The 27,882-nt window shown below is 36.7% G+C and overlaps 1 protein-coding gene across 28 annotated transcripts in view; it reads left to right on the top strand.

Annotated features, from left to right (window-relative positions):
- CaMKII (Calcium/calmodulin-dependent protein kinase II) overlaps window positions 1-27,882 on the top strand; it is a 160,423-nt gene that overhangs the window by 106,131 nt on the left and 26,410 nt on the right. For 12 of the 28 annotated variants that reach the window (XM_033344590.2, XM_033344612.2, XM_033344604.2 and 9 more), the window contains exons 11-12: window positions 6,163-6,252; window positions 20,613-20,669. The exons of 2 other annotated variants lie outside the window; for them this stretch is intronic. In XM_033344590.2, the coding sequence (XP_033200481.1) occupies window positions 6,163-6,252; window positions 20,613-20,669 (147 nt within the window). Of the gene's footprint in view, window positions 1-6,162; window positions 6,253-20,612; window positions 20,670-27,309; window positions 27,463-27,882 lie in introns of all 28 variants that reach the window. 14 more of the 28 variants (XM_033344610.2, XM_033344620.2, XM_033344593.2 and 11 more) reach the window with 4 other exon arrangements.

The raw sequence follows: 27,882 nt of genomic DNA, 5'->3' as shown, positions 1-27,882 counted from the left end.
AACGATTTTATCGCCGCTTATGGCACGCGTGTAAAATTTCTATGTTAGAATTTCTGTGGCACGTAATGACGAAGACGCAGTGGGGGAATTTAGCCTTGAATTATGATTGATGAATACCGAATCGGAGGATCGATCCGGCTACGAAATTTCTAGAATGGAATATTTCTAAGAACGTCTTCTAGAAATGTCAATATTTCTAACAACAGATTTTTAAAATAAAAATATGTCGAGTGACAAAATCTTCCATTAAAAAAAATTATCGACGCAGCTAGATTTTAATAGAAAGATCTAAATGATTCAAGAGCATTACATAGCATATATACAGTTAATTAATAAATCAAAGATTTAGAAATCCATAGGAAAATTGTCTACATTTTAGAGAGAAAAAAATACCATTTGTTTGTTTGTTCGTGGAAAAATTATCCCGAAATTAAAGGAACGAGATTTTTCTCGGTCTGAGTCGGAATGGAAACAATTTGCAAATTATTTCGCGAGAATAAGGTGATTTCTAAACGAACAATTTCAGAACGAGACTCGAGACAGGAATGTTCCGCACGAACAATCGTTCTCGCGTCGCATTTGGCATGGCTGCGCTTTCTGCTTCGCTTTCTTTTTTATTTCGTTTCACGCCTGCTTCTCCGCTGTCTAGCCCCGTTGCTCGCATTTCTTATCAACGGAAAGGCAGCACGGCGGAAAGGGTCGTTTTCACACCAAACGTCCGTTTACGAGGTTCCTTCGCGTCGAGGCAACGAGTTTCCGCTCGATTTCTGACAGAGACCTCCTCCCTTTAAGTTTTAAAACTTTCCGAAGAACCGATGAAAATTCCATTTCGAAACTTTATCTATATTTCACGAATACCTGGTGGAAGTGTTATTTCCCATTATATCCCTCCGCGTTCACATATAGGAGACATAAGCTTCTACAAAGATATGATAGAAACTATTTTTAGAAAATTTAATGCGTACAATTTCATTTCTATGAATTTTATTTTTGATAAAATAATCGTTCTGAAATCGACCAATATCTCCTTTTGCTATTTAATTTACTTGTATTATCTTTTCTTTTCTACTTCATTTGTTTAAGTACATAATCCTCTTACTTAATAAGAAAAGAACATATAACGATGTTTTAAAATCAATTAAATATTTACGCCTGTTACGTGAATGATAAAATCTCGAACAGTATCATAGGAAGTATACCTTAACTTTGTTTCAATCTCCAAACCAAAACAAGTACGATGTTAATAGGATGTTTAACTATATTGATTAATACTACTACAAGAATTAATCCTTCACAGGCAAATTGGATTTATATGCGAGTCTTTTTGTTTATTGGCTAATCCTTCAAAAAATCGAAGAACATCCCGACGTACTTTTCAAAGCTTTGTCATTAAAATGAAAATTCAGAGGAAAAAAGTTCAAGGTAGTAACAAATTCAATTTTCGTGTCTACGGACAATTATACAAGTGCTTTATATATGCCCCTAACAATCATACGCGATATTATATTTATTATACGTTATATCCTTGACGTTACTTCACTGGTAATACCAATTACACGATACTAACCGTAATAACGTAGTAAAAAACAGCACATTAAAATAAAGGAAAGGATAAAATCATAGGAAACGGTGAAACGGTGTTGCCTCGGCGGAAGCGAAGCCTGGTGGCGGAAGCAGATAAGAACACCGTGCGGACCGCGTGGAAGTCGTGAGGTTTCCGGTAACTCGAGTTCAACCCCGAAAGTACACGGATATTATACGCCAGGGAGGAGTTTCGTTCGTTATATTTATACTAACGTCGGAACCGAGTGCCCTCCATCCTTTTCCGCCATTTTTCCTCCCAACATTTCCCAGCGGTAAATTATCCAAGAGGCGCGTACAAGAACGATTCGCCTTCTTCGAGGCGACTCGCACATTCGCAATAATTGGCGTTCTCTCGCGTGATTCAATTTTTCTTTTCGTCCTTCGTGACGAGAGGGCGGAAAGAATCGCGCGTTTTCGCCACTGTTATTTCCCAGGTTCCTATCTACGTACAAATGTTTTTCCTTAGTTTTCATTGAAAAAAATGGGAGCACCGGTGAAGCCCGTGAAAGCTTCCGGATAACGGCCGTTTCAATTCGGGTTGAGTAATGAATTTTGGATAGGATGGGAGGGAAGGCGCTCGTTGGAAGGTGGAAGCAAGGTTAAGGGGTGTTCTTTTTTTTATGAGTTAGGGGAGTGGTTAGGACACGCCTCGTAGAAGCTTTCGGAAACCACCATGCTCCCACCGACGAGTTACCATAAATTGACACTCACCGATGAATTCTTTAGCATGATATTCCTATCAGCCAGTTGTTTTAGGAGAATTGCGTTTTTGTTATCTGCAGGGCAAATGAACTGTTGTATTATTTATCGTGGAATGGCTCGACCATAAAAACTGTAGTAGATAGCAATTTATTGTAATTCAAATTACGGGGCAGGATTGTTCTTTAATGTCCTTTTAATCGATCACTATTGTAGTTAATATTGCTTGAAGTAATTTATGAATAATTTGATCAACTGGCTGTGGTATTTTTGTAGCGGACTAGGATAGCTACGTTTTTATCGTAATATCAATCGACGAAAAAGAGTATCAGCTTATGGTAACTCGAATCATGAAAAGGTACATTACCTGAAAGTATCATTTAATCGATTAATGTTGCAATTAATATTACTTGAAGTAATTAATAACTCATTTGATCAAATAATTATATTATTTCAGAAGTAGATTAATTGTAACACCTTTGAGTAATTCAAGCAAAACTTTCCGTTAAAGCATCATTTAATCGGTTGTAATTATTTTGAGGTGCTCAACGATTAATTTGGTCAACGATCGATAGCACTTGGTTCCACAATTTACACCGCGAACAAGCTGAGAAATACAGTAATGTAAACCACGAGGAATATATTACACAGATAAAACTATCGAAAGTTAATCTTTGATAAAAGCGCTTTCATCGGACACGTACTATGACACGAATTATACAGCAATTAAAAATCGAATAGAAAACCGCCAAAGAACTGGCCTGTCGATCCTAACTCGCCACGACACCATCGCAAAAATGTTCTACCCCCGAAAAACGAAAATATTTCGACACGCAAACGCACGCCGCTCAGCATGCAAATTATGGTACCATTATTCTTTTCTTTCTTTTCTGTTCCCTGTTTCTTTCGTTTTTGTGAAACGTTGCGACGCTTCGCTGGCACGGAACGAAGCCGAGCTCTCGAGAGGAGCCATCAGAAGGTAAAGACGAGAGGACCATTGTTTTTTTTATTTCCCTTTCTCCTGGCACCGATACGTCGTCTTGAGAGCATCGGCAGAGTTGCTCCAATTTTGTCTGATCACGATATTTGTCTCGCATGCAGAACACGATGCACTGTTTTAACGTTCTACACCATAAAACCCTGTGAAAAACCATTCTCCTTCACTCTCTCATGTTTTCTGTCCTGTTCCTTTCTTCTGCGTCTTCTTTCATCTTTGTCTCTTCTTCTTCTTCTTCGTTTCTCCTGTGCGGTCTGCATCCATCTTCTATCTAGCTTCTGCTGCCTCTGGAAAGTTAGATTACTTGATCTGTTACTTAGTTAAGATCTAATAATCATCTAAGATTATTTCTTGTCTGTCTTTCAAAGTCCCCTGCCTGACGAATCTTTTGGAAACGTGGAACTGTGATTAGATAGCATGGACGATTGGATAGAGGATCTTCTTGTTGTAGATGACCAGATCGATGTAACGATAGAAGTCAATTGAATCGCTTCTTTTTTTGAATTTTAACCCTTTCATGATCGATGAGTAGAATGAGTAGAATATAGATAATAAAAATATTTGTTTTCCATGAAAACAATCTTACTTTTAGTTCACGAAATACTTTGAAAGAAATGTATTCTGTTTAGTAATAATTCATCGAAAGTAATTTTTTCGAAGAAGAGATATAATTGGCTCTGGAAGGGTTAAATTATGAGAAATTTTCATTGTCTTGAAGATGTGATAGTTAACGTTACGTGTCCTTATATGTATTATTAATTATAACATGATAAGGTGAGTTGCTAAAGACACTAGCTTTCACCAGACGATTTTACAAGTATCGTTACGTCGATCTCGATGGAAAGTCGACATCGCTTCGACCATTCTGGGAACCGAACGAAGTCGAAGTTTCTTCGACGTCGAAGGTTTCCCCCCTAGAAGTCTTTTTTCTCTATACTTTCTCGATTCTTTCTCAAACTTCAACTCTGTAATTCATTCTAGCGATCGAGATATACTCGTGTGAAATTTCGTTGCATAACCCATTCGAAACCATGGTGACGCGCCACTTACATCACACGAAAGAAACTCGTGTTATCGTTGTCAGTCGGCAGTCGGAGAAATAAATCATCTAAAAGAAATATTGCAAAGAATATTATGCAAAATTAATTGTTGAAATGATCAAAATAGGTAATTTCAATTTTTCACAGAAACTTTCTAAATTTACAACGGTACATTTTTAGGCTCTTGGGTAACTTTTTCTAAAATTTATATAGAAGCTTATTTCGTATCCTTTTATTGCTTTGATACGAGTTTTCCATTTTAATTATTATCGGTTGTTTTAGTATTTAGAAATATTTCTGACAAAGAAGCGACTAATCCGAATAAATAAGGATTAATAAATAAAAGAATTAAGAAACATTAATATCAAGAAATGAAAAAATCTGAATAAATCACATTTTCCAATACAAAAAAAAAATAAGTAATGCAACATCACGACCCTTGAAACCTCGTAATAATACCTAATAATATGTTTTTTCAATTAGAAATCGGTCTCGAATGGGTTAAAATATAAATTTTCTGTACCCTTCAAAAGAATTTGTACGACGTTTCCTCCTTTCTACAGAAAAATTCTTATTGCATCGTTGTAACATTTAATTTTCTGACGACGTTCCATAATCAACGAGCGTCCTTTGTCAAACAAGAAAGAAAGGAGGAAGCACGTAAATGGAGGATAGGTGGTTCCCATTCGCTCACCCCCATTGTTGCCTCAACTTCGTTCCAATCTCACCGCGACATTTACTGCTCTTTAGAGCGCGTTTCCACGGGAACGGCTTCTGATAGAATAATTCTTGTTCCTCGAAGGAAGCGCCCAAACAAGATCGTATTCAACGACGTTAGCCGTTCGATCAATTCTTCAACGTATTTTCTTCCGGCTTCTTTATATCGCCTCGCTATTTTTACAAGGCAAAGATACGAAAATGTGCACTTGTTGATGGCAGCTACGCTTCAGCACAATTTCAGATTTCTTGAAATTTTAAAGTAGAATGTCATTCTATGCACTTCATTGACGATTGTTTCACAGCTTTCCCGTTATCTAGGTTGATTAGGAAATTCTATTGCCTTTGTTCTATGAATGGAAAGAGATCAATTATTTTAACTGGAATTTGCGTTAATTAATCTTCAATATAAAATTCGTATTAATGTATTATTGATTGATTTTTAATAGAATAATCATTGTTATTTATGAGATCTTCTGTCGTCTTGTGATTGCACGTTGAATCTTTAATTTTTATTTTATTAAAATTCTACGACTTCCGTTGCAAACATTTTCTACGTGAAATTGCCAGCAGCAGTCAATTTCCATAGTTCATGTTTCGACAATTAAAATATATAAATGTGTATTATGTAGCTGCAATTTATGAAAATTCCCAAATAAAGTTAAAACCTAGCGATAGAATTTTCCAATCAGCCTAACAAGTAATCGAACGATCTATTGGATCAACAAGAATTCTCTATCCTCCTCTAAAGACACGTGTCTATCTTGATCGCTAAAAACAATCTTCACCAAAACTGTCTCCGAACCTCTACCAAGAAAAAAAAAAGAAACTCAACCTTCTTCAATCTCAGACGAATCCCAATTACTCCTCCAAAAATCCTCAAAATCGATCCTGCGATCGCCTCGTGCAAAGTGTGTGCTCTCGCTATGGTCCGTCCTTGAGACAAAAATTAACCACAAACATCCACCAGCCTAATCTTACTTCTGCCAATTATTCTAATCTCTTTTCTTTCACTCTGTTATTATCTCTCTCTCTCTCTACTTTTGTCTATCTCTGAAATCACTATTTCCGCTCATTATCCAACGAAGCCAATGCCGATTTACTGAAACGCTCTGCGTGCTCCAGGTCGGAGCATCATCACGAAGAAGGGCGATGGCTCTCAGGTGAAGGAATCTACCGACAGCAGCACAACGATCGAGGACGATGACGTGAAAGGTAGGACCACCCAGAAATCCTCTGTCACTTCTAGAAAAAAAAAAAAAAGAAAATCTTCTCTTCTAGCCTCCCCCTCTTTTTCGTGTGTTTTGTCCCCGGTTCACAACACCCCCTCCCCGAAATTATAGGGAGACGATCCTCGTTCTAGAAGATCGTTCAGATACATGCACCCAGTTTGATATCTGATTTTATGCCACCCACGAGTGTCACGAATCTTTCTAGGAACCTGGCCGCACCGAAAAGGTGCCTCCCGCGGTGTCAACTTCTCTCTTTCTGTGTTCGTGTCTTTGGTACGTTTCGTACCCTCGTGTACGCTTGGAATTTTGCGTGGCTGATCGAAGAGACCAGAGTAAAATTTTCACTGTAATGTCTGTTATCTTTATTAACGAGTTGAGAGTTTGGGATGGCTTTATGAAGGCTGTCATCGATCTTTGGTGCTGACCAAGAGGTATTATAGTTGTTATCTTGAGAGTGATAGTGAAATTTTGGGGCACAACATTTTATATTATATTTACTAGTAAATATTGTTTTGGTAATTAAGGAATATTGGGATCGATATATTGATAATTGCGGTGAATCTTCAAAGGATGGATTTAACATATCGTAAATTCATTCTTTCGTGTTTATGGAAAGAGAAATACTCTGTTAATTGATACTTTGAGATCGATGGAATATTTTTAGAATCATTCCTTCGTGTTTCACATTTTCAATTCTACAAAATATTATGATTAATTTTCTAGGCATTACAGCGAGAATTTTCCTAGAAATATTTAACGCCACCCTTGCAATTAGTGTAAAAACCACAGAACAAAATATGATTAATATCAACTGTTCGAGGCAATCAGTATTGGAAAAGAGAAACACTAAAATTCGAAATAAATAGATTTAACATCCCCAAAAAATTTTCTTGAAATTTCACTAAAATTCGCAACTATAATTACTTTTTTTCAAAATTCTCTCGTGCACGAATTCATGGCAGTTGCAGCGTCCAAAAGAATCGATGCAGCCAGTAGCACGGTTCGATAGATTCGAGATCCGTTTGAACTCGAACTTGCTATCGGAAATTGGCGATGTCGCGAGAGGCCAGGATCGAGTAACGCTATTCGTCGACTCTAATGTAACCTGGAGTTTTCAAGCCTGGCCCCAAAGTTACCTTCGATGATCGAACAACGATCGGTTTCGATCAGCTCGGCACGATTCAGCGCGCGTATTCCGCGCGTACACGCGGCGCGGGCTGCTCACAGCCTTTTGGACTCGTTAATTGTTCGAGCCCTGAACCGGGACAGTTAATTCTCCCAGCGAGATTCCGCTAATGGATCGAATCTGAATTTACCGCTCTACTCGCGCCTGAAGCGCGGCTATAACTGGATTTCTCACTGCCACCGCCAGATCCAAAACGGAGTGGCCTTCCCCAGTGGAGTCGGTCGAAGATAATTGCACCTGAATTTACATTTTGCTTTTCGATCGTCGAAACGCCTATCGTGGCGGTCGAGAATCCAGTTTTTAGACTATTTCCGGCGTTTGTTTTTTTACGTGTCATGGGACAATAGTGGAAAGGATAGCGAGTGGATATACAGGGTTACCGTTAGATTGTGGATGTTTATGGATTTATGGATATTATAATTCTCTATTTTTTTTCATTTTTTTTTTTTTTTTTAGAGAATTCTTCGATAGAATCGATCAACAAGACCAACAGTTTTGGTGTAACGAAGTTTCTTGCAAACGATAGTCGTGTTTCAGAAAGAAAATTATTTATACATATTAGCCTTCTTGCTGTTCTTATTTTTATCAGCGTCATCAAAGTGGAACCAGTAGAGCGTAAAGATAATATAGGTAGTATGCAAGAAAGATACGAAAATAGTATATATGTACAAAATGTCGAAAATAACGCATTTCTATTAATTCTCGTTCATTCTTGCACATTTATACTTGTTTGTAACTCATAACTGCACAAACATCCACAGTCTATACGTTACAAATAAAATAGATAGTTCAAACGTTTTGCTTAAAAAAGAAATTGTTGAAGATATATATCTAAGTTGTATTAATTCGTAAGCTAATTCAAGATATATTTCAATTTCTTCGACAATTTTCTTTCTACCTGCAAAGTGTTGGAACCATCCATTCCTTTCTTAACGACCCTGTATTCTGCGAATTGATTAAATCCTTAATATCCGCCCTTAGATAATTTGGAAACCGACGATAATTTTTCGGTCGGTTATGTCTCCCCGGTTATTTATATGACAGTTCTCTTTTTTATTTAATTGAAGTGGAGTAAATATAGTTCGTGTATCGGTATAATGGTTTTTTTCTGGAAATTCGATAAAAATATCTCTTCGTGGTCCCTTTGCAACATAACGAAATCACGAGCAGGCCTTGCGCGCGCATATCGGCCTATTATTAGAGAGATAGTACTCCTGCTCACGTGCAAATCGATCGTTGGACAATAGCTCGAGTAGTTAAGTATCCCCCTCGTTGCTTTACTCCGTCCCTCCCCCCTTTTCAACCTTTTGCCCTCTCCAGCTACGATCCACCTTATATTTGCGTACACTTGTGCCCCGATTACCGATAGACATACATGTGTATATACATGTGCATATTGGTAAACCTGTCGCGGAGGTTCGTCGATTGCGCGACAGCCTTTACTTTGTAGACTACCATTTATAATGGTTCATTTTCCTACCCATCAAAACTTTCTTTTTCCTTTGCAATAAATTCTTCGTATACTGTTATATACTATATTTCAACCGGATACAATGGATTTGGAATATATTTGAGCGAAATTTATTTCGTTTAATCAATTCTTAAAGGTATTTCGAGAAATTTGTTCAAGGATACAGATCTTCCTGGGTCTCTTTGCGTAATTGAACCAACATTGTTAACGAAATTTTACAAGCTACAAATTTGATAATGAAATTATACGGATAATTTCACTTTGCTATTTGACGCGAAAATTGTTAAATAGTAAAAAGCTTTTTAGGCAATAGAATTGTTATAATTATTTATCGTTAGTATATTCCGTAACGTTGTTAGTTAATTAATCTCATTGTGCAAAAGGATCCGGATTAAATTCATGTTTATATAAAGCTCGTGTTATAAGCGGCAATCGAACGAACCTCCATAGCGCAGCCATGAGGAGCGTGTTTACTGTTGAAAGGTAGAGAGCTTTACTCGTCGTTGCCCACCGAATTTGCAGTGAAGCTGTACTATATCTTTCTCACGAAACTATCTCTCTCTTCGCTTCTTTGTAGACGCATAACACACTTGTGTATCGCTACTTTTGATCCGCTTTACCGCGGATTTCCTCTTTTCTTGTATTATAATCTGTTCGTCTATCGTATCTTTCTACTACCGAAGATCGTTCCCTGCAAATTTTTAAGGGATTTGGTATAGTCGTTTTCGCTGTACGTTGCGATAAAGATCATTTTTACCCACTTGGGAATTTCAATTCTTTCTTGATTTCACTCTATTCATTCATTTCGCCACAATTTTGTTATTAATGGCTCTACTATCTCTTGATTTCACTATTTTGTAATGACAATTATTTATTTAGTTTACAATTAGTCAATACTCTATTGTTTATCAGTTCTACTAACATTCACCAATCTCATTACTATTCTATGGTGACAACCATTCATTTCCATTATTCTACAACTGGAGAATTCAAGTCCACGATTTTACATTAACTTTTAAGATATCCAACTGTACACCTAAATTTACTAAATATAATACAATATTTATCAGCGACATCGCTATATACACTAATATTCTCTTTTTATAATAGCCAACGAAACACTGGAAAATGAAGTACCAAAATTTTTCTAACATTCCAAGATTCGAACCGTAATCATTCTAGTAAAAATCAAACGCTCTATCTATTCTACCATAAGACTTTCAAAGTCTCTTGTACTTCTTTCAACTATTTCTGTCGCTGAAGTTCATTACCATGTAAATTACACTCACTAACACGCCCAGAGATCAAACACACCCTCTTTATCGCAACGCGATCGCGTCCGACTATATCCATTTGCCTCGTTCAACCCACGTGAACGTATACGTATAACCTGATACTTAGTAAATCTTTGACTGTATGTGTAATAACTACTTCTCGTCGCCTGTCAACGGCTCTGTCTACTTACCACTACTCAGCAGAGACGTATACTACTCGCCTACTGAGGTAACACTCGAAACCGTGTACAGTTTGTATTTCTGTCGACCTAAATTCTAGCCATCGAGTTTTCGTTATCGTACACCATCGAAACCCGCTCTAATGAGCTGTCGCTGAACCGTTCCTGATTAACTCTCTATTCTAACCATCTATTCTTTCACGACTTCTCGTTGATCATGATCGATTACACACTCGGAGACGATCATACTGATCATAGCAGTCTCATTTATGCATAAGAAACAGAAGCAAAAGTAATAGAAGTTATTGAGAAATTTTTCGATTTGACGATAGATATTCCTGAATGCTTCCAAAAGATTTTTTGGGAGAATCGAGACATTTCCATTATCGTAAAAGAGTAATTGTAGAATAATCTTTTTAGTTATTTGATATTCGATGGGTATTTTCATATTCGGTGTTATCTTTTTGCTTGAACTGTTAATTTAATTATTATGAAAATTATTATTAATTTAATTAGCATCCTTCGATTCCATAATATTAAAAAATTGTTCCTTTGCTTGGATACTTGTAATAGTAGATTAATAATATTTCATAATGTAAAAGTTTATTTTAATATCACTTTGCAATTTAGAGATATTTAGAAAAAATTTAATCAACGCTCCTTGATTCGATTTCAATTTAGTTGAAATGCCTAATTTGAAAAAATACCATTAAAAAGTAATTTGATTATATCTTTTATAATTTTAGGGGAATTGAAATTTTTTGAAAGCATGTGGAATAATATCAATCGTCTTTATAAGGTTAAATGTTTTATTCCACGTGTTTCTGAAAGTTGTTCCCTTCGGTCAGCTTTAAACTGCTCTTTTCTTTGCGGTATATTTGGAGGAACTGGAAGCCTTCGTTTTTCGCATACATTGCCAGAGCAGAATCATTCAAGACCTTTTTACAGGATTGTACTTTCGCGAGTGCAATTCGTAATTCTCTCTTTAAAAACATCTCTCTGGTTCTTTGCTTTCTCTTCAACAGAATTTTTCATAGATATTTCTTCCATGTAGATTTTCTTACGAAAAGTCTTCTTTACATAGAGCTATATCAAATTGCATTATTCCCGCATTCAAATGAAATTAAACAATTTCCTGCCAAACGATAATTATACGCAGTAGCAAATTCGAATAATTTAAAACCTAAAAACTTTCTTTTCACACCATACTCGCATTCAAATGCGATTAGAAAAATTGACGTAAAGTGACGAACATGCGAAATTATAAGGTTAAAAAATCTGGAATCTAAAAATTTGTGCACCGCACCATTCTCGTTTTGAAATAAGGCAAAAAATTGTCGCATGGCGATCATGCAGAATTCGATGAATGGAAAATTCTTATCGAACAAGCAGAGAACGCGAGAGTACAATCCTGGTGATCCTCGGCGTGCATGCAACCAAGTTTCTTCCCCTATTCCGTATACACCGAAAACACTGGCAGTCAATGGGTTTCATTCGCTTTCAAGATTCAGACACTTTATCACGGAGTGAATTGATTCTCGAGCCAGACACAAGTACACTCGAGCACAAAACGGCAATACTACGGAGCACTAAAACCGTCGACCTCTTGTTTACGATTCCTTCGATGCAAATCAGAATCCGCGGCAAGCTCTAATCTTACTTGGTTGGAATTACATATTTTCTATCGAGAATGATAATAATATTCTTCGAAAAATTCTGAATCGTGAATTTGTTCACTTTTTTATCGATAGTTTAATGGAAATTTGTAAATCGACAAGATTGATAATAGTTAATAAAATAGGTAGATAATTTTTAGGAGAGTAAATTTAGAAACACAAATAGATAATCTTTAGTTAACACCCGATGTAAGTCTGTCCCTTGACACTGTTCAATTTTAATCGCCATATACATACAGCAAGCGACTCGCTTTCGATATGTCACACATAGATATAACACTTTTACTCGTAGTATCTTGTCGAGGTTTCCAGAAGCAGTTTTGCAATTTTTAGAAATAATATTGGGAACAGAAATTGCTTGTGGAAACATCGAGTATCGAATCATTTCATAAGTCTTCGATCATCTACTGATTTAATAAATACTAATTTCGATAGTACTTTGGATAAAAGGAAATAATATTCATAGATCGATTCGTAATTTATAGGAAAGATCTTTGGATTTTTATTTCATAGAAATATCAATTTATATTCAGTACAAATACTATTTATTTTATTTTATTTTTCGATCTAATCCGAAGAAACTATCCATATACATTCATCCTCGATTCATTTAAAACTAAACGATCAATATACATATATTTTCCAGATTTCAATAAAAAGTGACATCTACAAATTGGTTTAGACAAAACTGCGTTCTTAATTAGAATAAAAGCAGCAATTTGCAAGAACACGACTTATGAAACGATCTAGTATCACAATCACAAGATCAAACAACCACACATGTTACGTTCTTCCGTCTCAACACTATACGTAATACATAGAGCAGCTACGCGAGGAACGATCGAGAAAATCGCTCTTTTCTGTCCGATCATACACGATGCTCACAAATCCATAACACGTACGTACAACCATAAGGTGCGTAAAACAATTGTATACGATGTGAGACCAGAACAATATCGCACAAATGTCGTCGACAGGATTCAATTATGCGGGTTGTTTCATGAGACGTGTTTCAGGTGGTGAATAGGGGATACAAAAAAAGATAAAAAAATTTTATGAAAAGAATAATATTATCGTATATTCCATTTGATCCTTCTCTAATTACAATATATATATTTTTTTTTTAATTTCATGTATAAGTAGGACAGTACGAATATACTTTACATTGTGCTAAAATCCTTGAAACAACCATTTTCAATTTTGACAAAAAGATATGCCTTTAATTCTTCTAGATCTTTTCGTAGTGCTTCTAACGATAGACACACACGTATATATATATCCAGAGTAAGAGAATTAAATTTAAAAATGACTGAAATTCTAAAACAAGATTATAATAAAACAGCTCCTTTTATTTAAACCTTCTCAATCCCATTCCCTATTCAGCGCTAAAATATGTCTCGTATATTAAAACACCCTGCATAAGGTTTCGTTTCTTAATTTCGAGTAAACAACAATTTGCAATTTTACGATTCCTCTATCGACGTTTAATCGTCGAGCACTTTTTCACAGAGGGGCGCGAAATGTTTGTCTCCCCGTTTTTAAAACGTCATGGCTACGAATATTTTCGTGTTTCAAAGCCATCTTCGACGATCCACACGCTTACCTGAACACGAATGTTTACGAATGTCAAGTGGAACATCCAGCGTTTATCGTATTTCCAGTAGCGCGAATTTAAATTGGTCAGATCGCGCAGTTCAAGTAGTATCAGACGGTATTGCGTCAGACAGAAGTATCGTTATTGGAAATATACAGAGTTCGGTCAGTATTTGACACGTGTACTGTTCGGTCAGCTATATATGGATCAGAGTACTTCGTATTTGTCCTCTCATCGAAACGTTTTTTTTTTTTTTAATACGGAAATTTAGGTCCTTAAATCGACACTGTTATTTATATGTAAGATATTTATCGTTTATTTGTTTGTTTATTGCTGTTGTTTGTTATGTATTGATTCTATGAGCGAAACTACGAGTTAATAATTTCGGAGACTTTCTTCTCGGACAACAAACGTGTTAATGATTGAAAATTCACGTGATTTGTACAATACATTACAGGTCAAAGGTTTGGATTCATTTTCTTATAGTTGTATTTATATCGAATCTCTTGCTAATTTAATAATCGTTTCTGTGGTAAATGATTGACTAAATAATTTTCTACGAATCTTGACTCATTTTGAGTTTAAACAATTTTTTAAATCTTCGTGTCTTAAATTTTGATTCCAAACTTTCGATCAGCAGTGTATGTTAGCCATTGAAAGTCAATTTCAAGGCAAAGTTCCAATGACAATCATTAGACTGCGGATGTTTATGCATCTATACTTAAAATTGCAAAAATATGAAGAATTCTAAAGTTTACAAAATACCGCCAACTTGAAAATACATGTAAAATATCGAAGGAAAATACTGATACAAACAGACATAAAAGATATTTAAAGTAAAGTGTAATTACGTTGAGAAAAATATGAATTTGCATAAACAATCCGCACTTCGTTACTCGGAAAATCCGTCAAATCGCTTTTCAGGAAAATTTACAAAAATTTATCCTATAATCGTGCAGCCACCACCGTCTGCGATCGCCGTTCTTCTCTTTTTATCGACGCTCGCAATTTTGACGATTCCAGCTAATCTTTCCTCAAAACGACTTCTAAATTAGAATTTTTTCAACGCGATTAGCTTCTCAATTTTCGTGTCCTCTTCCAAATGCTTAACATTTCTTTTTTCTTCGCTCTCGGCTGGAATGGAAATTCGCGAGAGCGGAGTTTATTAAAAGTCTCGATAGCGACCACCGCCGTTTCTCGTTTCTCGTTTCATGGCTTACGCTATCCACTGGTGTGCAATTAGCGTGGCACAATGAGAAAGTCGGACTCGGATAATGGAGTGGTGAAATTACTCGCGAACGTTAGCTGGAAACCGTTAACCCTGGATACGTATTCGAAATTCGGCGGCTCACGTATTCGCCTGTAATTCGATCGAGACGTTAGATTTTCCTATCGATTCTCCAGGTTAACGTAAATTCTCGATAATAGAATTCGGTGATTTTAACGACCGACCAGGGAAAATTGGAAATTGGAAAGGAAAAATTTGGTCAAGGGATCGAAATTTCATTAAACGAATAAATTATCGATTGTTTGACGAGGATATCGGCTCTCGCGCCGCTTTCGCTTCCTCTTCGTTTTCTCTAGCATTCATCAAGCTTTCTCTCTTTTACGTTTTCTTTCAGATTTTCGATATTTTATTTCTTTCATTTGGGTTAAGGGAAATTGTGATATTCATAATTTGTTTAGTAGAGGCTTCTCTTCGTGGCTGACGATTGAATTGGAAATGCTCCATTCTTCGTTCTTCTTTACTTATTTTTTTATATAATTCTCTTTGTTTCTTTTTTAAAGAAATATCCCTTTTGGAAGCCAAAATAATTGTGTAATATTTGCGCGCTATAATTTAGAATTATTCATAGAGGAAACCATTGCTTTTGTCCGATTATACAAAATTGATAATAAAATGAAAAAAATTTTGTAGATTTTGTAAAAACCACTATTTGTATGGAAATTCAAGAGGAGAGCAATTCCAGTTCGTGTCGAGTCAACCATCTACAGTCTCTCGAGAACCATATTCTCGCGCGGCGCATCTTCACTTTCGCTAGACCACCACGACGTTTTCCACTAGCGAGCGAATCAGTAGCGATTAGCCATCTAGAAAGTTAGATTAGTTTGTGCCACGTTAGCGAAGCATCGTCCACTTTAGAGAGCGACAAGCACACGAGAGATCGTCGTCATCGTAGAGAACGCAACGATCTCGCACACAACGATTTCATCACTTTACTTGAACGTAAGTCGAGACGGAAATAGAAAAATCCGATCAACGAAAACAATCGTATCTACTACGGTAACGTTAATCGTTTCATTTTCTTTATTTTTTAATTCTTTTCTTCTTTTCCTATAAAAAAAAAAAATAAGAAATATTTATTTCTATGTCTTTCATCTACACGCACACTTTGAAAATTCACATCTGTTGGTACCTCGCTGTGCACACCACCTGGAATTATATTATTTTCATATCGGATCTCGTAGAAAACGATCCATTTCTTCTTCTAACGCTCGTTCACTGTGTCTTATCCACTTCTTTCTTTTCGTTTCTCACTTCTGTCTGTGCATCGAAATCCTGTCTGGTCACACAAACGTGAATTTTTATTGTTCATAGCAACCTTAGGATTTTCACGTAAAACAGTCTCTCACCGTCACCAAAAAAAAAAAAAAAAAAAAAATAGAAAAGTACACTATTTTACCATCACTATTTTACCGGTGTTATGGATTTATGAACACCATCACTGACTTGCCTGTTCTTCGTTTTCCCCATTTTTCTTTGCCACTCTCTATACCTTCAGCCGTTTCTACACTCACTTCACGTTCTCGCGCAATGTTTCGCATGGCTTGCATTCGCTTTTACGATACCCGTCAACGAGGCGAGAAATCGTTCTCGCCATTGGGTTTGTTTCGTTTTATCGATGTTTACGGCATCAGAATGGACATTCTTCACTCTATTATGGAACTTGAAGAGCTCCATTGAGAATGAGAAAATATCGAGCATGAGGAAAATATTATTTGTCAAAAGGTAGAACATTTCTTTAAACGAATTTGAACAGTACCAAGTTCATTGTTTGTTTCTAGATGTCTGAAGCAACACACCTTTTTTCTACCACAAAAGCTTTCTTTTCCGTATACGAGCTTTTACTCACTTCTTCAAGACGCTATTTTAAATAAAAATACCCGAAACATCGTAACCATTGTTCAGAAAAACGAATAAAATTTATAATAGGAATATTAATGATAATATTTGTATTTTGTAACACAGGTATTATATTTTCATCGCTGCAGAAAATATTAATAAAACAGAACAACCCCAATATCGAAGAACCACTTTACGCCTCCGCTTGTAAGCTTCTACCCCCTCGCAAAAGCATGAAACCAATCTGCTTCTTGGGCGTGCCTGTCTTATTTCGTTTTGTCTGCATGCCTGTGCATCGACACCCACGCTTTCTCGGATGCCGAGTCGAGTGTACAAGTTCAAAATAATAGAATACAAATATAGAATACTTAGAATATTTAAAGAAAATATTTAGATACAGAATATTTCGAAAAGAATGCGAAATAATCATCGAAAATGTCCTCTATACCAGAAACCTTTTACAAATCTATCAAATGACTAAGAATCTTTAAAGAAACCTTCTTAAGAGTTAAGTGTTCTAAGTTAAGTGTCACGCTCTCAGTCCGAGAAACGAAATGAAAAATAACCAATGAAATGAAACCAAATTCCTCACTGCCCCTTTTGCTTCTCTTTGAAATTCGAAGGAGCTCGACGATAATATCTCGGCGAAATAAAATAGTTTCTATGCCGAGTCTCGAGCTCGTTTATGTTCTACAACGAGCAACAACTTGTCTGTTTTCCTCTGTCTGTCTATGTTCCCCTTTTATCCCTTATATTATTATGGCTGCCATTTTTCTGTCTCGTTTTGCTAGATATAATATTATATATAAGAGATAAATCTCGTAAGAATTGTTATGCTCCTTGATCTTTCGAGCAATATAACTTCTCCAGGGATTTATTACATATTAATCCACCAGGTCTTTTCTTGATTGTTAAGATTTTTCATTACCTTTGTCTTTTTCTTTTATATACTTACGAAAGTGTCTTGTTTTATTGGATGCAATTGTTTGTGTCCTCCGAGGAGAACGATGGATTTTCACGTAATCTTCGTCGACGTTTGCACGTTCGCCACCGAACTGCACCCTCTGATATGGCACCTTATCTCAATTATTTTACCCTGGATTATCCGCTTTGATCCTGGTTCTTCCCTATTTTGGTGCAATAGTGGATTTGGAAAGTTAGTTCAAGCTGGAAGGCGATGATACGATCGGTACTTTATAGAATTTTATAGAATCTGAATTCTTATGGATATAGAAATGTTTTACAGTTACAGGAATTGATGTAGGAAAGACCGTACGTTTAAAGATATCTCCACTCGTGTGCGTTTATTTTTTATAATTCACAAATATAAATTAATTCCAGAATTCTGGAATTACGATTACAGATCTAGAGATACAATAATTCTACATTTCCAGAAATGTTTCAAATTGTTTCTCTGTATAATATAAATGTATAATAATTAATTTTACAATTTTTTCTCAATTGGAAAGTATAAATATCTGAAAAATTGACCAATTTTTAGAACCTTAGAAAAATTCCTAAGAGGCTTAATCTTAGTTATATCCTATATCACAAATTTTGATAAAAATTTGAAAAAGAATGTCTTCTTTTCAATTTCTTTTCAATCGTTGGGTGCCAGAAGGCAAAAGTTAACTCTCAAGACCCACTTTACCACCCTTAATTCTTCGACACGAATGACTATCGACTTATATATATATTTTTTTTCTTTTTCTTCAATCGTATGATCGCCACCGCACGTCCCCTTTCTCTTCCCTTTGCCCGAACCCCTGTGTTTCAAGAGAACCCGAGTCGATACGACATTTTGAGATCTCGATATATGATACTCGATCGAGAGACTAAGTTATGGACATACCGAATAAATACGCTCGGTGTTGCTATATAACTTTTTTTTGTCTACTTCTATTTCACTTTATCTCTCTATCTTTATCATTGTTATCTTCCGTTAGCTTACGTTTTAGAGATTAAATAAGCTAGAAAGTACCTTGTTACCACTTTACGTAGCTAGAGCATCGATTTCTGTGAACTAGCTGGAACTCTGTGGCATTTATCAAATAAAAGAGAAATAATCTTTTGGATGGATTAATATCATGAAGAAAATTGCTTTTGTATTAAACGCTTGTTATACTGAATGTTTATCGCTTTGAATGTCAGCTTGTACATTTACTGGCACGACTGCATCGAACTCGAGCAATATTTATCAAATTATTCAACATAATTGTTTCGAAAAATTCTTCTGACCTGACCTTTGGGATAAATTGCACGATATTCTTAGAATATATAGTACGAATCCTTAAATTACAAAATTTATAGATTCGCTGGAGAATATTTTTTAAAACCATAAGTAATTCTTTATTCGGTTTCTTTAGAGCGATTTTAATTATTCTGAATAAAAAGATGTAGGAAAGATAAACAAAGAAATCGCGTTCGATGGTACGTCAAGCTTTCTGAAATTGGATACCCGTGCGTCCAAGCTCCATGTACATCTGTCCGTTAATAATATTTTCTTTCTTCTTCTCTTCATATCAACAGCCACGGAGTCCAGCTATTTTGCAAATAGCGAAAACCCATGATCAAAGTATCTTATGAAATCGTGACACTTGTCTCAAAGCGATCCAGAAAGCAATAACTCCTTGCTCTGTTAAAATTCTTAGGATAAAAGAAATTGAGGTACTGAGCGTGAAATCGGACACAGAGTGTTGCCGTCGCTGAAAGTTTTCCTTCTTTAATGAATCACCTTTGCGCCAAAGCCGTCGACATCGTGCTCTTTAAGCAGAATAATTCCTTCTAAGGAACAAAGGAAGCATGCTCCTCGCCGATGAAGTTTCTACCTCTGATTCTCCGTGACTATTTGTTAACAGAGAATCGTTGGTGGCGAACACAGCGGGACGAAGCTTGTTTTCCTTACGTGAAACTAATTATCGCGACGGGAGTAAGATTTAAAGGAAGCGTCGACGCGTTTTCGATGTTTCAGAGTTTGCGATCTACTTGTAACTAAAAAGGCAATTGCTAGAACTCTTCCTCTCTCTTTCTCATAGAAAACTTTCGTAATTAAGGTAAATAAATTTCATAGAAGTTTGAGCTTAACATTGATGCAACGTCGATACTCGACGTACCACGGAAGCAAAAATATCATCGACATGATCGCGGAAACGAGTACTTAACCTTGCAATAATTTTCGAATTTTTATTTCTCAACTTTAGGTTTCGTTTCAACAAAAGGAAGACTTCTTGATATTTCAAGATAATCATTGACATAAGATATCACATGTATTAATGACGACTCTTTTACGTCTTCCTCAAACTTGGTAAATTTAATAGAAAATAAAGATAGTTAAAGATAATTTTAATAGAATAGAATTTTTGTAATGAGACATGGAAGAATAGAAATCTCTAAAATGAAGAACTTCTTCATAGGAGAATAGAAAGAAATCGAAAATGACCGAAACGGCGCTGCAAGGCTGACAAGAGTAATAAATCTTTCTTAACGATGTAAAAAAGTCTGAGGTAAAAAATTGTAATCGACTTGTAACGAAAAATTAAAGAACATGAAAAATATCGTAAAAAATACCTCGAACCAAACAAAGCTTTCTTCGATAAAAAAAAAGATTTCCCAAGAATAAGGAGCTTTCTGGTTAACTCAAACACAAGTGCCACGAGGATTAAAACAACAAAAAGAATCAGCTTAGCTAAAAATTAACGCGCGTTGGCTGGTCTCTAGTCTTTGTATAAAGCGAAAAGAGAAGCAACGAAAAAAGAATGCATAAAAATAGGCTTTTTTTTACATAAAAGAAGAAGAACAAAAGTCGCATATCCGTGATGTATGTGTGTATTGTTGTACAGAGGATAAGAAGGGCGTCGTCGACCGGAGCAGCACGGTCATTGCCAAAGAACCCGAAGGTAAACCTTGCATATCGAAGGCCGAGAAACGTGTACATAACGCGCGTTTCGACGTCTCGTGTTCATGTGTATACATATATTACGTACCTCCGTCTAGATTTACATATATATATTATATATATACGTATATATTCCACGTGTGTTACGTGTAGACGTCCTCCGGTTCAGACTGGCTTCTCCCGTTCGCGTCGCTGGAGCCGCGTGACCGAAGCTGTTTCTGTGGCTTCCGGTCCCCTAACCTTCAGCCAATTCGTTCTCCATTATTGTTCTTTTGTGCGTTGTATTTTTAATAAAAATGCAGTGACTTGTAACGTAACATAGCATTCTAGAAAATCTTGCTTTCTTTTTTTTTTTCTTCTTTTTTATTAAAGGATAATTTTATGTGAAACACAAAAACGAATTATAGTTTGGTCAATTCCTTTCATCGTTACTGTTCTGTTCGTGCATATTGCATTTTGAGTCTCAAACAGTATTGTCCTGTTGGAAAATACAATAATTTTAGACCGAGTTACTTAATGTTTAATTCTATTAGTTTCAAATTAATGTTGGATTAAGTATCGTTTTAGAGTAACCTCTGCTCCGATAAACTCAAGCTTAAACCAATCGTCGTAATGATCTATGATTCGACGAAGCTGAGGGTTAAAAAAATGCAATATCTTGTAATACAGCGTAATCAATATATACATGACAGAGCTGTTAAATACAACTAAACTATTAAAATATTTAGTAAAATTCTGTAAATCGCAAGTTACAAGCTACGAATATTTTAAAGACACAAGTAACGTTTATTTTTGTAGCGTCAACATGTACAAACAAGTTATATTTCCTTAAAAAAGGTAAAGAAGGTTCCATGAAATTTTCTTCAAAGAAAGATAGATCCGATTTTGTCCAAACTCGATGAGAAGGATGAAACATCCAGCACCTCGAAGGTTCCCTCTCGCTAGAAAATCAATTTCTTAATATAGCACGATTTAAGCACCGAATAATAAATACACTGGAATGTGTACTAAAGAAAAGACACAAAAAGTCTTACTGAGTCCGCTAAAGAAGAAATACGCTAATTGCCTATTCCAAATAACAGCAAGAAGCCCCCGATAACCTCACGTTTCCACGAGCTTTCCCTTGTTCTACAGCGAGAGGGGACCGGAAAAGGGCGACGAACCGGGGAAGCCAATGGCCACGAGGGGCTCAGTGACGAGCTTCGAGCCGAGCTTTTGCACCCTGTCTGTTCCAGCTTCCGCTAACTCGTACTTCGGATTTACCGTCTCTCCAGCCTCCTCTCGTTCCACGAACTAATAAGGACCGTTGCGTGCGTTTGCTTCCCCTCTGATCGGTCTGCAAGTTAATCATAGCCCCCTTTACCACATGGGAGATCAGAAATCGTCCCTTCTTCCCTTTCTTCGTTCTGCACGACGATGTCCGTGTAAACGTGCGCGTGTGTGTATATCTTTTGATGTCTTGATAAAAACAAAAAGGAAAAGGCTTGTCTATGTACATTCGAAGGCGATCTCGCATGATTCCGTTGATTAGTTTGATGAAACTTTTGGGGGATGAAGAGTTAAATTGGAAATGGATTGTTCATGTTTGGCAATGGTTTGTGAAATTTTTCTAATGAAAGTTTTAGTGTTCGGAACTTTGTGATCGATAAATTAGCGATTTGATAAATTAGGACAGAAAATCGAAGAGAGAAAAGTTTTGTGAACGCGATAGGAGAACTTGAGATATTTTTATTCGAGTAGAATTTTGATAGCGTAGTATATCAACCCTTTGTACTATACTAGCTACGGTTTTATTTTAATTATTTGAAGAAGATTTTATTTGTTTCTGTTTTCACCGATAAAGATACCTTGAAAATTATTCCAAGAATGAATATCCATATTTTATCAATTTTTTCATTTTCTAATGTGACGTAGAATAACCTTCAAAATAATCTTGAAGAAACTAAATCTTCACGTTGCCAAACGCTTACTGTATTTATTCTTGTCTCCGATAATAAAATTAAACAAAACAGCCTATATTTCACAAACCATTGAAAATAAACCAACAATCTCTGTAGCCATCTCCACGGTGAAAATTGAATCAAAATTATGTAACAAGTCACGCGATTCCCTTCTTGAATAAAATGAATCGGAGATCCAGATCTTATGAAAACGAAAGCGCCGGGGTTTTCGTTCACGTTTTCCCCTTGTTTGTGTTTCCACCCATGTGTGTAAATTCGCGCTCGATTTAGAAACGAGCGTAATTACGACGCTGGAAGAAGCGAACGCCAACCGATGGTAGCGACGAGAAAATTAGTATTCGAGGACGTCTGATCAGACATCTAGCGGATCTACTGCTCGAGGCGAGTAGAACAATCTATAGAAAACTGTCGCGATATCTCGATTACGACACATTTTATCGCGTCATTGTTATTTATATTATATATATATTGTTTTAGCAAATGTTAGAACATTGTTTCGTAGGAATTGTTGTTCTTGCGCTGTTACGAACGTTATGCTGTCTAGGAAATTGAAATATATATATGTATACTTATACTGTTACCATATCGAGCAGCTGGCTGTCTTTATTTATCTTTTTCTTTCTTTACTATTTTACTTTAAATGATTCGTTTATAAGCAACGTAATTAGAGTTGTGTACCCCGTCACGATGATTTTGTGACGAAAAAATTTGGTCAGGAACGGAGAACCTCTTGGAAGAGACGTCTGTGGCAGCTTGACAACATTGAACGATAAGTAGATCCAGCATCGTAAGCTTTAGCAAATTTTAGTCGGCTTGCGTTTTGATCGAATAGATAGCCTGGGTTCCCAAGTTGCTTAATCGTTTGATCATAAACCTAGACGAGAATCATCTTGTAGAAATTCTCTTCTTCCTTTTTCCCCTCCATTGTAGTCACCAAAAGCATTTTGCGTTGGGTGGCTCGATAATTCGAGCAGCATTAGTTATCATTCTTCTGCGAATGAATACGTATCCGCCATTATCGACTAGTCTCTCAACAATTATTACATGTAATTCAATCAAGGAAACTTGAACCTCACAAAGCAGATTTTTTCCTAGATTAGGCAAATCATCTAGATGTCATTCTGTAATTTGAACATTTGAAGTTCTTCCTGTCACGTGATTGATCTCTTTAGAGTTTACTGGAACAGTTGATCTTAGCTATAGTCAGGCTCAAATATTATGACTGCTCAAAGACACTTCGAATTGTCGTATAGAAACGCTTTAGAATTATGATCTCGTCTCCACAGACACTTTACGCTGCATACAAATATACCTTTAGGCTATTATTTAATATTAACGGTGCCTTATACCTGCGTTCTTACGAAACAGAATTAGTTAACCAAGCGATAGAGACGAATATAGTCCGTTTCAAATCAGCTGAGTTTCAAGGCTACTCTCCCCACCATGGCTCGAACAGACCCCCCACTCCCGCAAATTATTCGAGCACCATAGTGGGAGTGAACGACTAAGTTTCTCTAACGTAGAGGTGACGAACTTTTTAATGACAAACTGCACGAATTCTCTCGATTAGAACGATAAATTTCTAAATTAGAATCGGAAAATGGAATCGCAAATGGAATCAGATATCTTCCAATTAGATTCAGAGGGAAAGGGATAGCAAACGAAACTCTATAGTTACAGTAATATTTGCGTTACATCGTGTAGAATCGTAGCGTGTAGAAAAATAGAGGACAATTTTCCTACGACTCTGTGAGCCAAGAAAGTAGGAGCAAAGATCGCACGTAGGCCGCCTCAGTTCGTCACCCCTATACTAACTTATAGCCACACATCGTGACCTTGAGCAGCCAAAATCTTTAAACCTGGACTACAGCTGGAACGTCAGCGGCACAGTGGATCGTGAAAATGGGGGAAAGTCTACGATGTCGACGATTTTGGCCGAAACAGATATGGAATTTTGCATGGCGGCGATGACCAGCGAGAAAATGTGAAATCTTCGCAGTAAACTCGTCCGAACGCGCGTGTCGCGCTGTCAACGGAAATACCTGACCGCTTGGCACCGCTTGAAAATAGATTGGCAGCAGTTCGCGTCGTTCGTTCGGCCATCCTCGAAGCCGGCCGTGCGGAGCGCAATAAAATCGAGTCGATCTTCAATTTTCCTCCCTTTCGCGCGCAACCGAGGGCCTTTGAAAGCATCGTTTATATCTCTCTTGTGATTTTTTACGATTGCAAGCCTTGCGCTTTTATTCGATACTTCGGTGAAAAAGGGAAGAAGAGCAGTGTGTTTCGAGAGTGATAGTGATAAATGCGTTTCGGAGGGGACAGTAGGTGAAGTCTTCGAAATGTCGGTCACCGCTGGCTTGCCGGGTTCATCGAAGCAGCCTGATAATTATGGTGAGCCTTGGACTTATTTTGTGTGATTATTGCGCTAGGAGGACCGTTGATGGGGCTCTCCTCTTTGAATCTTTTTGTCAAAATAATCGTGAATCGGTGGATGTTTGTTTAAGATGTACGTAATTGGATGTACAGGCGGTTTCGTAATGTATAAACATATTCTCAATAGGTACAAAATTATGGGAATTTTTATAGAATTTTAGATTTTGTAAAGTCTATCAGTCAGTTATTTGACATTTTAGCATTATTTTTTATTTACAGACAGTTAATCGACGGTTCTAGTAAAAGAATTATTATATTTATTAATTTATTTTATTCCTGCTTTACACCCGTTTTACACATTTTTATTTCAACAACTGAAAAAAGCTTTTAGTCTTTACAACACGATTCATCGTGCACCATGATCGTTACGAAACAACATGTACCTCCAATAAACTTCGTCCAACAAACTTCGATCCATCTTGTTCGGCTTTTCATTCCCAGTCACTCTTTCAAAGCAAATCTAAAAGTCCGGCCTTTTAGAACGTCCTCTGAAGCCTCTGAAGACATTTTCGAAATTTCGTAACGCGTCGATGATGCGCCAAAAATTCTCGCTAGGTCTAGAATCCTTCTTCACAAACAGGTGAAACCAATCATATATCTGGCAACGACACAACGATCTGTGGCTATAGCCAGAGAATGGCGATTTTCATTCTTAAAATCGACGATTTGCTTTCTGGTCGTCTCGAGGGGTATATACCGAGGCTGTTGGATGATTAATGGCGACGTCCCACGCGAAAACGAACTTCCGACTCTGTTCGAATCGGACGTACGTTAGGTCACGATCGCCAGCCAGCCTTTCTGGATCTATTTTCAGTCGCGAAACCGTGTCTATGTCGGACGGGAATCTATCGTGACTGTGCGTAACTATTCTCGTTCTACTTAGCCAAAGGTCGCTGCTGCTACCACGCCGGTGGCCACAGTTTTCCGGTTGGAATTCGTTTGTTAACTCGCTCGAACGCGCTCGTGTCACGCTTCTCGAACGCACTGCAGATGAGGCTGAAACGAAAGGCCACGGAATTCACATCGCCTAAACGTATTTCTCTCAATTTTTTTTCTTCTACCATTTTCTTTTGGTTGTAATTGAAGGAGATGAAAATTTATTGGAATATATTTTTGGTTCTTTTTTTGATAGATTTTGTGGAATTAAGAAGAAACGCGTTGAGTCAGTTCTCGCGACACTCGATGAAGATTGTGCATAGGAATATCGTGGGTGATTTATGATTATTGAAGTGTATTTTAGTATTGTTAATTTAAAAAGAATTTGAAGGTACACTAATAGATCTTCGCTAGTAATGTATATAATATACATATATATAGAAGGCTATATATGATATGATGTTCACTAGAAAAAGACTGACTTAACGCAGTTGTCTTGGGATTCTCATTGTTGGCCACCTCTTCTATTAACGAAAGTGTTTGTGATTCTAATCATCGTCTGAAGTGTTCTTCGTTTGATTCGTGTTCGTAATCACATACAATCTTCTTCAATATTACCTTTTGGACATCGTCGTTCATCGTCTTCTAACACAAGAGTGATTAACACTTAACAGACTGACTCGTGACTCTATCTAACTGAACCTTCGTCGAGTGATTTTGATGTCATCGCCATCTTTTAACAAGATTGTCTCACGAATTAATTATATTATCTAATTAATTAATTAATAATATGAACTATCTCCAAAAGCCGTAAAGAAGCTTAACGAATAACAAAATCCAGTACGTAACTCCTGGCGCCGATCTTCTTTAACACTAATCCTCTTATTTAGCACTTTCGCTGATGCTGTCTCGCTGTCGCATATCCATAGCTGTCGTGTTTTCACACCTAAAAAGAAAATATTTCGTGCTGTTACTCTCTGAGCTTTGGAAATTTGATAATACGTTAGGTGCAATAAAAATTCTAATAAAGCAAAGAATTTCCCAAAGAGAGAGAATGAGTTTGGCAGCAAAAGTGTTGATCATCAACACGTTCTTCGCTTCTATTTTTAAAACCTCTGAATAATTCCAAAAAAGCCACGTGCCCCGAATAAGACTAATTTAAAATGATTCTAATCCATCGTCTTCTAACTGGTTTCGTCCGATCTAATCTCGATAGACCCAATTGCGACTCGGTCTAGCTAAATGTCCCCGTTAAAGCTGTTTCTGTGGAATCTCGTGTTGAGTTGGGCCACATGATCCTGGTGTTGGTTGGCCCTTTATAAAATTATTCGACGTATTTTTAATCGGTACGATTCGAACTCTTCGACAAAGGCCCCGCCTCCCAGGGCACACCTCCGAACAGTCCCGCTGCCGTGTCCGCGTTCTCCAGGGTAATGGCAGCGAGCCAGACGAACAAGCAAGCCCAGAACCAGGTTCAGGGAAACCCCCTTGGATTAGCCGCGGTACTCCTACAGGGAGCACAAGGTAAATCGGGTGGTGAGAGCGCACCGAGAGGGAAGTACGGTAGAATCGATTTCGAGACGACTTTCAAACTTTTATATCTTTTTATATTACCGAAGGGGCTGACTTTTTATTTTTTTTTTTTTTTTATTGCGTTATACATTTCGACTTTATATGTTTTCTTTAATATTACGTTATGTATTTCGACTTCATATTTGTTTATATTGAAGATATTTACATTGATGTTAATCTTGAGTTTCTTCTTCGCGTAAAAAATTCTGTTTTCTTATCTTGTTAATTTTCCTCTACGAAGAGGATTTTTTAAATCTTTTCAATTATTACCATTTCAACTTTTATTTAAACCGAACTTGAGACGCGGGAGTCTATCGGGCTTCGATAGAATTGTGAATAACGCAGTTACTTTCAACGATTTATTTCTTATTA

Source organism: Bombus vancouverensis, chromosome 8 (genome assembly GCF_051014615.1).
Source record: "Bombus vancouverensis nearcticus chromosome 8, iyBomVanc1_principal, whole genome shotgun sequence".
Lineage (NCBI taxonomy): Eukaryota > Metazoa > Arthropoda > Insecta > Hymenoptera > Apidae > Bombus > Bombus vancouverensis.
The sequence above is the reverse complement of the archived record's forward strand: the minus strand, read 5'-3'. Positions and strand labels throughout refer to the sequence as shown.